Source organism: Caretta caretta, chromosome 6 (assembly GCF_965140235.1).
Source record: "Caretta caretta isolate rCarCar2 chromosome 6, rCarCar1.hap1, whole genome shotgun sequence".
NCBI classification, from domain to species: Eukaryota; Metazoa; Chordata; order Testudines; family Cheloniidae; genus Caretta; species Caretta caretta.
The window spans coordinates 126,106,828-126,123,388 of NC_134211.1; the positions used below are offsets into that span (position 1 = coordinate 126,106,828).

The following is a 16,561-nucleotide window of genomic DNA, read 5'->3' on the forward strand; positions in this document are numbered from 1 at the left end:
TTGACAGACCTTAATGTACTCTCTGGAGTCATTTCTCTGTTGGGGAAATTTGTGATTAGCTACTTTATTACTGTCATACCAGAGCCTCTATGAAATGCATATATTTCTCAAGCATGCTATACTAGGCTAAGAACTGCCATGTCTTTTTTAAAAGGAGTATGTGTAGCAAGGATTTCCAAAAAGAAATAGCATGGGGCTAACACCTCCCTCACAGGGGAGAAGCCCACAAAGCGAGCAAGAAGCTCTCCTGGAATTCCCACAGCCGTTTTCGAGGCTTGGCCAGCCCCACAGAGCGGGGAGCGCGGGGCAGTGCCCTGTGCCACAAGAGGCCAGATCCTCAGATAATTGCCACAGCTAGAGCTGGAACAATTTTCACCAACTGCCCCAATCTCTCCAGATCCAAGTGGCTTTTGAAGGTGAATCAATGGACCTCCAGCGCCCCTGCCCTTTTGCTTCCCATGCTACCGCTGGCTGACTCACCCCACAGCTGTGGAGGGGCCCAGGACTATTAATGCTGCCCCTGATACCTGTGGGCTCAGCAGAGGATGACACAGTAGAATGTAGCTGCTTCCATGTGCCACTCCCTCTCCCCCACCCCAAATCATGCAGCGAGCAAAGGGAGGAGCTTCTACGAGTTAGGGGATGATGCCACGAATTCCAGCTCCCCACCCCCGCCACTGGGCCAATCCAATAGACCTTGGACCCTTCCATTAGAAGCAGAGGTTCTGATCTAGCCCTTGGTTATTTTTAACCAAATTTATTTATTTAACCAAATTCTGGTTAAATTCTTGGCCAAACGTTCCTGCCCCAACACCCACCGTTGGAGCTGCGCAGTAACAACAAGAAAGCACAAGAACCAGGATTGTCAAGAGTGCCTGCTAACTCTGAGTGCCCGACATCAGAGGTGTCGTCAACTCTTGCCGCTTTCCTTGACTCTCGCTGTGGTGGGGTATACAAACCCCACACTGGGCCCGAAGGGGTTAAAAGGCAATACCGGGCCCAGGTAGCCCTGCCCAGCATGCTCCAGCTGGAGGAGCTGGTTCAAAGGAGCTCAAAAGCCTAGGCTACAGGACAGACAGACCTTCCCTGGAGAGCCTGACAGAAGGTGGAGCCTGAGAGTGGACCACAGAGCAGGTAAGGCAGAGCCTTCTTCACACACACTTCCCCTTTCAGGTGGAGAAGGTCCTGCTCACTTGGACTCTTTTGTTAAGGCATTGACTGTTTGGGCTATAGGGGTCACATCCCAAACCGAAGCAGCACATAGGTAAGAAATAGCCCAAGATAGTGCACTTAGACTCTCTGAAGGAAGGACCCTGCTGATGTTGCTTCCCAAGGGCCTTGGATGGGACCTAGTGGAAACGGAGGACCTGGGGGTTCCCCTACCATGTCCCCTTTAATGGCAAAGGCCCAGATGTGGGTGGAAGCCAAAACAGTCCTGGCCTAAGGTTGGGAACCAGGCATCTCTACTGCTCTGACAGAGAGACAAGGGGCTGGAGGTCAGGTGCACTAGCTGCTAGGCTGCCTGGCCCACCGAGCACCCTTTCACACTTGCAACATTTGGTGTTTTTCTTAAAGCTGTTGCTGCTGGAATCAAGATTGCCTGTGAATCTCAGCTTTCTTTGTGCATGGGGGCTGGGGGGGAAGTAGATTTCTATCCATCATTGTTGCAGGGAAAATGCTTGAACATGTGACCTAATGCTCCCCAGAAGCCAGAAGGTGAAGAAAAAGAACTCATTATTTATTACTTTGGCTTAAAAGATCATAAGACTTTTTAATGATGATTTTTGAAAGCTTGGATCAGCATTTGAGACACCCTGAAGGGGCCTAATTTTCAGAGGATGGGTTCTCAGCGCTTTCTGAAAATCAGACCCTGTTGAGGGCTCTCAAAATCACAAGTCCACATCCATTTTGAAAAGCTTGGCCAAGAAGCCTGAACCTGCTTGTCCCTTTCATAGTTATAAACACTGAATTATTTCAATATGGGCCTTTCTTATTCCAGAACTGAGTCCTTTATATGATATGTTCCGATCTGTGTTGGTTTTTTTAAAATTTATTTAATGAGTGCATTATAAGCCTCTACAGGCAGAGATTTCTAATGACTTTACCCTAGTGGCAGGCAGCACTGCTGAACATATGCAAGTGAAAACTACAAAAGATTTCAAAAGAAGGATATGTAACCTCTGTAACCCTCAAATCAAGCTTGCTGAGTTTTAAAGAACCCATTAGGGCTCAGACTAGCAGTCCTTAGTTAGGCACAACCAAGGACTGTATTCTGTTACTTAAAGAAAAAATGTCTGCTATTTATATATACAGCGCTTTCTTAAGGGTGAAATTCACCCTATAGCAGACAGCAGTTGTGAGGTCTATCCACCACTTAACACTATATGCTCAAGCGACCCATAAACTTTGTGTTGGCCCTCGGTAAATTTCACCCTTCATGAAAGTATTATGTTGAAAGGTGTATTCAGGGGTACATGTACGTTACAGGAAGCTAGTTCTGATAGCAAATGAGAGGTAATTGTTTTGGGTTCTGAACAATTGTTTTCCTAAAATTGTTCTTTAATCTCTTAAATGAACAGATCTTTTTACCAAGAGACAAGAAGGGAAAGTTTATACCAAGCAGTTAGCTGGGGAACTATCAGTCATGACAAAGAGGAGCTAACTAGAACAAAGCTTATGCTATTTAAAAATCATGTTTTTTTTTTAATACATGTAAGCACATTTTAAACACAGCCAGAAGCTTTCTGCAGAGCCCCAGTCTCCTGCATTGGCAGCTGGGCTAAAGAAACTGGCATTGGAGGAGCCATTACAAAGAGTGATGTGACTACACAATATTGCAGCCACTCACACAGTCAAAGAACATCACAGGGGCAGGGGACAGGTCACAGTTTTTATTGCTTAAATGTACATTTTTATTTCAGGGGACCTTCTTCTAATAAAAAAGCACCAGCATTTAACACTCAAGTTATTCCTGCAATATCTGCATGCAAGGCTGAGTGTGCGTGAAATCATAGTCTAGGAATATACCAGCCTCTGTGGGTCTCTTAGGCTGTGATTTTGATCTGTCGCCGGAATGCAGCAAAAGGTGACTGATCCCATTTCTACAATAAAGATCCCCTTAGATTCATAAATGGTCCTGGGTACTTTCCAACTTCCAAGACCCCAGCTGAGGCCTTGATTCTGCAAAATGCTCGAGCATGAGCCTAAGTCACATTTACTTCAATGGAACTTATGAACGTGCTCACAGTTTAGCACATATTTAATGGATTTGCTGGACTGAGGCTTTTCTTAAGAATCTGATCTATTATTTAACTCTATTTAATTCTGTCCATTCCTTTGAATGTTCTTTTCGCTGATGGCAGTGGAGTGAAAAGAACATATGGAAATAACATATCTTTTTGTGCAATACCGCAATGGGACACCAAGTAATAGGAATAATTTAGTGCGATACAATTTACAGCTATTGCAAAACTCATCAGAAGCTCTTCCCCATGGTAGAGTGCTAAGTTCCCTCTAGGGCCGCACAGACGTGACGCAGGGAGAGGTGCCTCTCCCTGGGCCCCAGGCCCTGACCCCGGAGCTGTTGCGGCTGGGGAGAGGTGCCTCTCCTCTGGCCCCAGATCTGCCGCCCAAACCCCTCATCCCTAGCCCCACCCCAGAGCCCACACCCCCAGCCAGAGCCCTCACCCCCTGCACCCCAACCCTCTGCCCCAGCCCTGAGCCCTCTCCCACACTCCGAAACCCTCGGCCCCATGCCTGCCACACATAACAAAATTCATTCCGCACCTGGATGTAAAAAATTAGAGGGAACATTGGTAGAGTGAGGGTCTCGATACCTTCCCTGAAGCTGGAGTTAAACCAAGCATTGATCTGATGGACTTTGCCCGTTTTTCTCCCCAGATGCCCAAATCCTCCATTTGTATACGTTATTCAAATGGTTACACCAGCTTCTTCAGCAAATAATTCCCAAGCTTGTAGTTCATTGGAACGGGAAATCTTACCATCAGCTTTTCGAATGAAGGCATAATTTGTGTCTCTAACCAATACAGCACTTCTCACCCAGCTTTGCCGCACAGGAACGTTCCCAAAGATCAGATGCCACTAGCACTGAGTAGCTTTCAGGTGGGTGAAAAGTTCTGTTCTCCAGCAGCATTAAACAATGGCAAGGGAACTCCTCAGCGAAAATCCTTGACATCGCTCTCAGGGTGAACAGTCAGGGCTCGGTCATGAGCCCAGCTACACAAGGAAGGAATGGGGTGTTAGGAGGAGTCTCCTTTACTCTCCTGTGCAGGGTCCTGAATCGCCAACCCTTGCTTGAGGGGGAAAGCAGCAGCTGCCAGGCTATTCCTCCTCTAGCACAGGGGGGCTTGACTCCGCCCCACCAATGCACTCAGCTCTCAGCTTAGCCAACGTGGGGTGGCGGGAGGTGGAAGCTGCTCTCAACAAAGGGTATTCCTCCCCCCCTGGACCCAGTCAGCAGCAGTGACTAAACGATAACCCTCCCTGATCACAGTTCAGTCCCAGCCCTGTTCCTGTTCCCAGGCAGCTAGATTGGAAAGTGCCAATCCAACCCTAATGATCAATCTCCAGATTTTCCGATACCACAGAGAAAGCTGCATTCCCCAGGGGGGTGAAAACTCCCCCATGCTACGTGCCCTAGAGCTGCAAAAATCTGCACAGGAAGAATCTCTCCAATCACTGTGCTTTCTCATGGTGGCACAGTTAGCAGCAGGACATGAGGGGAGATGGGGATTCTTGTCCTACAGGGTGTGAAGAAGGCGGGGGGGATGAGATGACTTTCCCAGGCAGCAGAGAGATTGAGGGAAAGTGCTGGGTCTTATCACAACCCAGAAGCAGCTGGAAAGGGTTCCCTGAGTATGATCCTGTGACACCCTCTTCCCCACCTAAAAAGAGAGGAGGAGTCGTCTGCCACGGAGAAGGCTGGACCAAGGGTGAGTCTCGGGAGGGCTAAATGAAGCTCACAGATTCTACCTAGATTGGCCTGACACCTGGTGTCCCATGCTGAGAACAAGCCCTGTTGGTTGAGGCAGACTGGGAAGAGGAGAGCCCAGAGAACCAGCCCCTCTGTAAAACTGGCCAGAACAGGAAAAGAGAGGAGATGCAATTCCTCAGCATGTGCCCCTCTGTAAAGAGGGATGACAGTGCATTAAAATGGTGTGTGACATTAGTGCCTGTTGAAAGGTGCAGGACTGACAGCCTGGCTAGGGCGCGCCTATCCATTCACCTTGTCTCTGGGCTACAGGGACCACTTCAAGGGAGCAGGGAGCTCAGTATTCACATCTAATTATTTGCCTCTCGGCTGAGAGTGCAATGCCATCAGAGGGGCTAGCTAAGGCCAGGCGGGGTGGCTCTGTGACCTGGCCACCCGGAACTGTACTGAGATCACTGGTGTCTTTTCACAGAGGCCACTGAGCACCGGTCAGTTGGGAACGGCTTCCAGCCTCTGGCCACCGGATTGAAATAGGTGACCTAGATCTGAAAGGTGCCCCTCACCAACCTCCACGCCCCCCATACGGAGAGTCCCCTCTGCACACAGATCTCCATACCCCACAGAAGGAAGAGTCAGCCCCCTCCACAGCACCATCCTACAACCCCCTGGGCACCCCATGGGGAAAGGATGGAGGCTGGGAGGGAGTAAAAGGAAAAGCCTCTGCCCCCAAGGAGATTCCCCCCAAACTGTAGGCCCTGAAACCTATATCTGCAGCAGGGTGGGGCTTCCCCAGATCACTTGGGAAGGAATTTCACAGGGATTCCTCCATCCCAGCCCCCGGCACAGGACGGGAGGAGCTGGACCCTAGAGAGGGAAAGCCCCAGAGCAGCCTCCTTGCCCCTAGCGCTTTGCACCAGCCCCGCACCTGAGGGATACATCAATCTGCAGTTTCCTTTGGAGGCAGCTGAGTTAGGGAGTTTACCATGGCGGAGGCTGGTAAAGCGTGGCAGGAAGACGAAGGGCCTGATTTCGGGAGGGGCCGGGCACCCGCAGCTCCCACTGACTTCAGCTGGAGGGGCGGGGGGCCTGCTCAGCATTTCTGCACATCAGGCCTAAGGGTCAGAAATGCACCCCTGTGCGAAGGCCGGTGCAGCAGGGACACCTGCCAAACGGACCCCCGGGGGGAGGTGAGCGGGGCCAGCACGGCGAAGGCAGCCGGGGTGACCTGCCCCCCAGCACAGAAGGAAGCTGGGCCAGAGCTGGGGGGGACAGCTCCGGCCTCCTCCCTGGCCAGGGCTCCGGCCGCCCCTCTCAACCCACCTACCCCGGTACCGGACCGGGCGGGGGCGGGAGTGTCGGGGATCCCCCCCCAGCAGAGCCCCCCCTTGTGCCGACACTGCGCACGCAGCCCCCCCAGGCTGCGGCTGCCGCAGCCCGGCCTGAGCGCCGGGGAACAAAGCCGAGCCCTGCCCGCCGCGCCCCGCAGCCGGCCCCGGCTCCCCCGGCCAGGGCGACCCCCGCGGGGGATGGAGCCGGCACCCGGCCGCGCCGGCCCCGGTTGCTGTCCAAATGCTGGCGGGGCGGGGCGGGGCGGGGCCGGGCCGGGCCGGGGATCGGGGCAGCGCCGGCCCCGGCCGCCCCCCCGCGCCCGCCACCTACCCCAGCTGTTCCTCCCCGCGCGGCTCCTGGCCATGGCTCCGGCTGCGCGGCCCTCGGGAGCTCCGGGCGGGCTGCGGCGCCGCGTCTGAGCGGGCGGCGGCGCGGGGCGGGAGCGCGGGGGGTGAGCGGCGGCTCCGCGCACGCCCCGGGCACACCCACGGGCACGCCCCCTGCCCCCACCCCCCTGCACCTACCCCCCAACGCCCCCCCTGCCCCCACCCCCCTGCACCCCCCCGCACCTACCCCCAACAACCCCCTGCACCCACCCCCCTGCAGCCCCCCCGCACCTACCCCCAACGCCCCCCCTGCCCCCACCCCCCTGCACCCCCCCGCACCTACCCCCCAACGCACCCCCGGGCACCCCCCTGCAGCCCCCCCGCACCCCTCCTGCCCCCACCCCCCTGCACCCCCCTGCACCTACCCCCCAACGCCCCCCCTGCCCCCACCCCCCTGCACCCCCCCGCACCTACCCCCAACAACCCCCTGCACCCACCCCCCTGCAGCCCCCCCGCACCTACCCCCAACGCACCCCTGCCCCCACCCCCCTGCACCCCCCCGCACCTACCCCCCAACGCCCCCCCTGCCCCCACCCCCTGCACCCCCCTGCACCTACCCCCCAACGCCCCCCCTGCCCCCACCCCCCTGCACCCCCTCCGCACCTACCCCCCAACGCACCCCTGCCCCCACCCCCCTGCACCCCCCCCGCACCTACCCCCCAACGCACCCCCGGGCACCCCCCTGCAGCCCCCCCGCACCCCTCCTGCACCTACCCCCCAACGCACCCCCTGCCCCCACCCCCCTGCACCTACCCCCAACATCCCCCCTGCACCCACCCCGCACCTACCCCCCAACGCACCCCCCTGCACCCCCCCCTGCACCCCCCCACACCTACCCCCCAACGCACCCCCGGGCACCCCCCTGCACCTACCCCCCAACGCACCCCCAGGCACCCCCCTGCAGCCCCCCCCGCACCCCTCCTGCACCTACCCCCCAATGCACCCCCTGCCCCCACCCCCCTGCACCTACCCCCCTGCAGCCCCCCCGCACCTACCCCCAACGCCCCCCCTGCCCCCACCCCCCTGCCCCCCCCCGCACCTACCCCCAACAACCCCCTGCACCCACCCCCCTGCAGCCCCCCCGCACCTACCCCCAACGCCCCCCCTGCCCCCACCCCCCTGCCCCCCCCCCGCACCTACCCCCAACAACCCCCTGCACCCACCCCCCTGCAGCCCCCCCGCACCTACCCCCAACGCCCCCCCTGCCCCCACCCCCCTGCACCCCCCCGCACCTACCCCCCAACGCCCCCCCTGCCCCCACCCCCCTGCACCCCCCTGCACCTACCCCCCAACGCCCCCCCTGCCCCCACCCCCCTGCACCCCCCCGCACCTACCCCCAACAACCCCCTGCACCCACCCCCCTGCAGCCCCCCCGCACCTACCCCCAACGCCCCCCCTGCCCCCACCCCCCTGCACCCCCCCGCACCTACCCCCCAACGCCCCCCCTGCCCCCACCCCCCTGCACCCCCCTGCACCTACCCCCCAACGCCCCCCCTGCCCCCACCCCCCTGCACCCCCCCGCACCTACCCCCCAACGCACCCCTGCCCCCACCCCCCTGCACCCCCCCCGCACCTACCCCCCAACGCACCCCCGGGCACCCCCCTGCAGCCCCCCCGCACCCCTCCTGCACCTACCCCCCAACGCACCCCCTGCCCCCACCCCCCTGCACCTACCCCCAACATCCCCCCTGCACCCACCCCGCACCTACCCCCCAACGCACCCCCCTGCACCCCCCCCTGCACCCCCCCACACCTACCCCCCAACGCACCCCCGGGCACCCCCCTGCACCTACCCCCCAACGCACCCCCAGGCACCCCCCTGCAGCCCCCCCCGCACCCCTCCTGCACCTACCCCCCAATGCACCCCCTGCCCCCACCCCCCTGCACCTACCCCCAACACCCCCCCTGCACCCACCCCGCACCTACCCCCCAACACACACCCCCTGCACCCACCCCCCTGCACCCCCCCACACCTACCCCCCAACACCCCCCCCGCACCCACCCCGCTGCACCTACCCCCCAACGCACCCCCGGGCACCCCCCTGCAGCCCCCCCGCACCCCTCCTGCACCTACCCCCCAACGCACCCCCAGGCACCCCCCCTGCACCCCCCCTGCACCTACCCCCCAACACCCCCCTGCACCCCCCAGGTACCTGCCCTGCACCCACCCCCCAACACACCTGCACCCACCCCCCAACACCCCCCGGGCACCCCCCCTGCACCCCCTGCACTCACCCCCAGCACCCCCCGGGCACCCCCCTGCACCCACCCCCCAACAGCCCCCGGCCACCCTCCCTGCACCCCCTGCACCCACCCCCCAACAATCCCCAGGCACCCTCCCTGCACCCACTGCACCCACCCCCCAACACCGCCTGCACCCACCCCCCAATACCCCCTGCACGCCCGGGCACACCCCCTGCACCCACCCCCCAACATCCCCTGCACCCCTGGGCACACCCACTGCACACCCCCCCCCAAAACATATAGCACAGACCCAGTCCCACACACACCCTAGCCACACACCCAGCACCACACACACAATGCATCCAGAGCCATGCACACATACTGCACGTACCCAAAGCCACACACCCCAAAACATACACACACACACTCTGCACACACAGAGCCACACAACACACATAGGGCACGCTCACCAGCACACACCAAGAGCCACATACACAAAACCAGACAGCCCAACGCATACCACGCATTAACCAACACACACAAAGTCACAGACGCAGCCCCATACACCCCTACATGCGCATATACACACATGGTACACACACACCCCAACACACACACACTGCACATGCTCACCGACACACTCCCAGAACCACAGAACACAGAACCACACACCGCAACACACTCACAGAGCCATGCACCCCAAAACATACACACAATGCACACTCACCAACACACACAGAGCCACGTAACACAAAGCCAAACACCCCTGCCTACATGCACATCACACACACTCAGTGACACTCACCCAGAGCCACAAAACACACACACTAAGAGTCACACAACACAAATCCCCACACCCAGTACAGGCACACCGCACACTCAGGGGACACACACACAGTCACACAACACAGAGCCACAAAGGTCCCAACACACACATCCCACACACACACTCAGTGACACACAGGATGCACACGCACACACACACACAGAGTGTAACCTCACTGGCACACCAATACACACACAGAGCTCTCAAGCGCACACTCACCAACGCACACATGGAGCCACACTCACCACCACACAACACAGAGCCAGACATCCAGCACACTCATGCACACCCAGCACAGAAACACCCCCCCCAAAACACACACACAACCACTCACCCCAACACACACAGCAGAGATACACACTTCAACACAAACTCACACACATACAGTACATAGAGACACACATCACACACACACACAGAACCACTCACCCCAACACACACAACCACACACATACAGTGCACTCACCGGCTTGCGCCCACACACAGGCTCATACCACAACATAGAGTGCACATAACTGCACAGCACAACACACACACAAATGGTGTGCACAACTACACACCTCACCACAGTGCACAGAGCCTGGCACACCCAGCACACACCCCAATACACACACACAACTCCGAGCTCAGCTCAAAGATATACAGCCCAACACACACACAGCACAACTCCACACCCTCTAACACATGTAGTCCCAGCACATAAAGCCAGAGACCACCATGTGGAGACACCTCCCCCAGACAGATAGAAACACACACAACACAGTGTGTGTGGGGAGACGTGCCAACACACTGTCGTATACATTGATGTCAAACCACTTTTCGGTCCCTGCAATCAAATCATTTAAATGGGGCAGCTAATTCTACATCCTCCAGCTTCCCCAGTCATGCCATCAGTGATCTATCACTCGGGAAATGCAACCTAGATGGAGCTACTATAAGGTGGGTGCAAAACTGGTTGGAAAACCATACCCAGAGAGTAGTTATCAGTGGTTCACAGTCGTGCTGGAAGGGCATAACAAGTGGACTCCCGCAGGGATCAGTTCTGGGTCCGGTTCTGTTCAATATCTTCATCAATGATTTAGATAATGCCATACGGAGTACACTTATAAAGTTTGCGGATATCAAGCTGGAGGGGTTGCAGTGCTTTAGAGGATAGGATTAAAATTCAAAATGATCTGGACAAACTGGAGAAATGGTCTGAAGTAAATAGGATGAAATTCAATACGGACAAATGCAAAGTACTCCATTTAGGAAGGAACAATCAGTTGCACACATACAAAATAGGAAATGACTGCCTAGGAAGGAGTGCTGCGGATAGGGATCCGGGGGTCATAGTGGACCACAAGCTAAATATGAGTCAACAGCGTAACACTGTTGCAAAAAAAGAGAACATCATTCTGGTATGTATTAGCAGGAGTGTTGTAAGCAAGACACAAGTAATAATTATTCCACTCTACTCCTCTCTGATTAGTCCTCAGCTAGAGTATTTTGTCCAGTTCTGGGCGTCACATTTCAGGAAGGATGTGGACAAATTGGAGAGAGTCCAGAGAAGAGCGGCAAAAATGATTAAAGGTCTAGAAAACATGACCTATGGGGGAAGATTGAAAACACTGGGTTTGTTTAGTCTGGAAAAAAGAAGACTGAAAGGGGACATGATAACAGCTTTCAAGTATGTAAAAGGTTGTTACAAGGAGGAGGAAGAAAAATAGTTTTTCTTAACCTCTGAGAATAGACAAGAAGCAATGGGCTTAAATTGCAGCAAGGGAGGTTTAGGTTGCACATTAGGAAAAACTTCCTAACTGTCAGGGTGGTTAAGCACTGGAATAATTTGCCCAGGGAGGTTGTGGAATCTCCATCATTGGAGATTTTTAGGAGCAGGTTAGACAAACACCTGTCAGGGATGGTCTAGATAATTAGTCCTGCCTCGAGTGCAGGGGACTGGACTAGATGACCTCTCAAGGTCCCTTCCAGTTCTATGATTCTATGATCCCCAACACACAGAGAGAGAAAGATACATCAACACAACAACCACAAAGCTGCAGTTGATCAGGGCCCCAGCTACCTCAGAAACCACTGCCCTCTTGAGAACTACATGGTGAGGGGCCTCTTTTGCCAGCTCATGGGAGCCTAGGGGAAAGGGTGCTTCTGGGTGTGGAGCTCACTCACCCCTGGAATTTGATACCACCAAAAAGACATCTGAACCTCAGGGTGACATGTAAGATGTATCTCTCCTGCCAGGTTTTCTAGTAACACTGGGCGCTTGAGTCCTCTAATAGTTAGGACCTGATTCACCACCCTGTTACACCAGTTTTATGCTGGGCTAACTCAGATGAAAATAGTGCAGGTCCCGTGATGTAAAACGTGTAACAAAGTGGTGAATTGGGCTCTTAATCTTCTGGGCACTAGCTGCTTTCCAAGGATTATTCCAGGATCTTGAGTGGCTGTGATGAAGGGTTGTGGTTCATGTTGGATCTAAAATGCTCTTACATACATTATGAGTGTATATGTATAGACTTGTCACAATGACATTACATTCGGGAATGTAAACGTAGGAATCATAGAATATCAGGGTTGGAAGGGACCTCAAGAGGTCATCTAGTCCAACCTCCAGCTCAAAGCAGGACCAATCCCCAATTTTTGCCCCAGATCCCTAAATGGCCCCCTCAAGGATTGAACTCAGAACCTTGGGCTTAGCAGGCCAATGCTCAAACCACTGAGCTATCCCTGCCCCCCCATGGTAGAATGCTCTCTACCATGTACAGAACACATGTGGAAATGTACACTGAGACCCAACGTACTATAAACCAACTCACAGCCAATCAACAAGTTCATTTGCATTGCACGGTGATCTACATGGGCACCAAGGATGGCAGGGCTATAGCAGTAGTGACTTGCTTCATCAGTGTCAGTTTGCCATCTGTCCAGAAAAAAGGGGTAATGTCCTTTCTTGGTTTTGTTCTGTGCCCTGCAATGCCATCTTGCCAGATACAACCTCCCTACCCACTCTACCTTTTTAACAACAAAATAATCCTGAAGCTACAGCCTCCCTCGGCGTCCGCCCCTTGGAAGTAGCAGTGCCCATCACATCCCTGCAAACATCCCCAAAGCCACTTCATTGTTCTTCAGATTCCTCTTTATAACTGTCCTTTGCCCTGATGCCTACAAAAAAACTCAACAATGGTTAGGCTGCTGGCTTGCCGATCATGCTGACCAATATTGTCTCACGGCTTCCTTATATGGCCCCGTGTGTCCGTTCCCATCTCTTGTCTTATACTTGGATTGTCAGCTCTTTGGGGCAGGATCTTTTTGGTCTGTGTTTGTGTGGTGCTTAGTACAATGGTGTCCTGCTCCATGACTAGGGCTCCCGGGTGTTATGACAGTGCAAACAATCAATAATAATACCACCACTCTGGAGCACAAAAAAGGGCAACCTGGAAATGTATTGGGGTGACAGGGAAACGAGAGGATGAGGATGGGCGGAATCTGGAGGCAGGAGAAGGGAATTCAGCCCCCGACTGATGTCATGCACAATGGTTCGTGGTGGAGAGGGTGACTGAGTTCTGTGACACAATCTGTGACGTTAAAGGGAAACTTACGACACTGATGCCATCTGTCATGCTGTATGTGGGGTGAACTAGTGCATCCCACTTCAGTTTGAGGAAGAGAAAATAATCAAAAGTAAATTGATGTTCTGCTCCGGCCACCTGCGTGTGCCAACCCAGTGTTTTGTCGTGCTCCCGTTCACATACTGGTACTTCATTAGCAATACCTTATCCAGTGTTCTCCCTTCTGTATTTATGGCATACCAGTGAAACGAGCAGCCTTTCAGCTCTCCGAAACATTGGCTCACATGTCAGCCGCTAGATCCTGCTGCACCCTAGACGGCCACGCGCAGCTGTCGCAGAGGAGCAGGGCAGGGTGATAGTGGATAACACGCTTTGAGACCCTTTCCAAGTTCCCCTTTAGATTTTTACAGTTAATGCCTGAAGTTGCAGCTACCTCTTGCTCCTCTGAAGAGGCCAAGAAGCAAAGGGCATTCTGGGATGTGTTTTGTGCTGGAGACTGTTGGAGGACTGCGGCCTTTGAAACAGAAAATGAAAGGAAATAACATTTGGAAGTTGGAGAGAAAAAAGGAAGGGAAAGGAGATCAATTAACTGGAAAGTCTGATGAGATCGAGTTGTGTGCAGTCCCCGCGTTCCCTCATTCCCTTTTGTGATCTGCCCACTAGGTCAGGCTCATGATGCTGCCTTTCAGAAGCTTTTCTATTTATTTTTCTTTCCACTCTGACTGCTGGGTTCAGGAATGGAAGGGGCTTGGGATGGGAGGAATATCAGGGAACATGTTTATCTCAGAGTGCATAGGAAGTGACTTCTTTTCCAGATGGAGACTTAGGACCCCTACATCTTCATCTGCTGTGGTCTGTTTCTTCATTCACTTGGTTTGCAGCTCTCTCTCCTGCCAAGTTATTTAATGTGTCTGGCCTCTGAGTTGCCAGGTTATAGGGAGGCAGGGAAGCTGAGAGAGAGGCAGGGGGTGAGGCAATGGGGCAGAGGTAAAGATCTGGCCAATCACACAATGGAGGGGTTATTGAGAAACAGCAACACTGAGCTGAGGAATAAATGCAGTGTTGAGAGATGCCACCAAATGTGAGTGCCAAAAGAATATGATGGGACACAAGAGACAGCAGGATCCCTGGGGTTGAGAGACAACCAAGATTTACATTAAATAAATAATGTATTGTTCATTGACTTTGCTGGGGCAGTTTCATAATTTTGCCTTGATTTGACCGACTCATTTGCTAATCAGTGAGCTACAAAAACACCCCTTTGTTTATTCTTATTTGCATTACGGTAGCAGCTAGCCCCCCCAGTCACTGACCAGGACCCCACTGTACAGGCGGTGTACAGACACAGAACAAAAAGACTGTACTCAACCAGGTTGCTTTACATCTTCATGCATCTTTGCACGTGTTAACCAAGTGGACAATGCAGTACTTCCACAAGATGTCTGAAAGACCCAAGTGTGGAAAATTTTCTGTTTGGTCCTCCTGAAAATACACTAATTCCCAGCAACATCACGGTACTCAGTATGTTCTGCTGATGATGAAAATGCTGCTGGCATTAAAGTTTCCTTCACATTAACACTGAGAGAAAACTATGCAAGCCCCAGTTCTTACCAAGGTCATATCTTCATCCCCATTTTAACTACAAAGAATGATTGAATTAATTCCTTCCTTCCTCTCAATGGACATATCACTTCTGCTTTGTCGACTTTTCCTCTTTCATCACTTCTGCTTTGCTGTGTGAGAAATTACAAAAGTGACTTTTTTATATCTGGAGATAGATCTTGATGACCCTAGTTCAAAGCGCTTTTTGTACCTGTGTAGTTCTGCTCTCATGTGATTGATATGGTAATATAGGTGATGGATGCCTTGTCAGGAATGCTTTCGCATCTGCATTCCTACTCCCAGTGTTAAAGGGTCAGGTTTATGGGAAACACTGAAAAGCACGGCAGGCAGACACAGGTTTTGTATGTTTGTTGCATTTCGTGAATCCTGAGGCCTTCATAAGATTTCTCAGCCCCTGTTTTTTCTTACTAAAAATGTTTGCATGAAAAGCAGATCTTTGTTGCTTAGGTACTTATCGACTCGTGCAGATTGCTCCTCACGTGAAGTCGCACTGCGGTTGTGACATCATAACCCTCTCCACAGCAACTACGTATGACATCACAGACGGGATTAGGATTTAAAGTAACTTCACAGGAGGTGGGGTGGGGTGGGCCACCAGACTCTGCTGTAAGGAAGCCACTGGGGAACGATGGTCTCACAGCCTGATCCCACCACCACCACACCAGAGATCACAGGTGCTTCTCCTGGCCTAATCCTTCCTACCAGAACAGAGACCCAAGGTCAAAAAGGGAAAGTCTGTTGTGCCTTGATCTGAGACCTGAAGGGTAGTCCATTCTTATGGCTTGATCCTTATGGTTTTAATTCCTTTTCTCTGTCCCATCTGGCTCTGACAAACACACACACACACACTATAGTCAAAACATATCCCCTTCCTACAGTTTGATTATATTGTAAGTCAGTAACAAATGTCAACTATACACCAAAGCCTTTTGTTTCCCAGGCTTGTTTGTTTCTAGGATTTTTCCTGCAGATAGCTCATGGGAGAGGCTCTAACCCTCTTTTGTATCCTGGCAGAAACTAACTGAATGCACCGGCTGGCATGACTCTGCAATAATTACACTGTTTGTTCCAGCAGGGCTCAAGCACCTGGTAACAGGAAGCAAAGACATATCCCTGTGCAGGGTCCTAGAGTCTTCCAGTCTATTTCAGACTCCTAATGCTAGTTTTAACCAAAGAAGCGAATTTCCCTGAGCAGTGTCCCTGAGCTCAGTTATTCTCCCTGAAATTGCCTGTTGTATTCCTCTTCACCTAATGCTCTGCCTTACGTAGAGGTTCCACCTGTGGGAGATATTGTAATCTAGATTGTTTACTTGCATTTGATTGCAAATGCTGCACTCAGCTGCAAAGTGTCCTGAGATAGGTTTGCATAAATGATATGACACAAACATAAATTATGTTCACTGGTGTCTCAATTTTCCTTTAGAAAAAGGCAAAGATTTACACCAGACCCTTTCACTGGAAAGGTTGCAGAGTGACAGCCGCGTTAGTCTGTATCAGCAAAAGGAACAAGGAGGACTTGTGGCACCTTAGAATATAACAAATTTATTTGGGCATAAGCTTTCATGGGCTAAAACCCACTTCATTGGGTGCATGCAGTGGAAAATACAGTAGGAAGATAGATAGATATATACACAGAGAACATGAAACAATGGGTGTTGCCATACACACTACAACAAGAGTGATCAATTAAGGTGAG

At 53.4% G+C, this 16,561-nt stretch overlaps 1 protein-coding gene across 5 annotated transcripts in view; it reads right to left on the reverse strand.

Moving 5' to 3' along the window:
- The window catches only part of ATL1 (atlastin GTPase 1), an 80,670-nt gene that overhangs the window by 39,459 nt on the left and 24,650 nt on the right, over positions 1–16,561 (reverse strand). Inside the window, exon 1 of one of the 5 annotated variants that reach the window (XM_048852132.2) lies at positions 6,611–6,717. The exons of the other annotated variants lie outside the window; for them this stretch is intronic. Coding sequence (XP_048708089.1) covers positions 6,611–6,644 — 34 coding nt within the window. The 5' untranslated portion in view covers positions 6,645–6,717. Of the gene's footprint in view, positions 1–6,610; positions 6,718–16,561 lie in introns of those variants that run through there. 5 annotated transcript variants of the gene reach the window in all.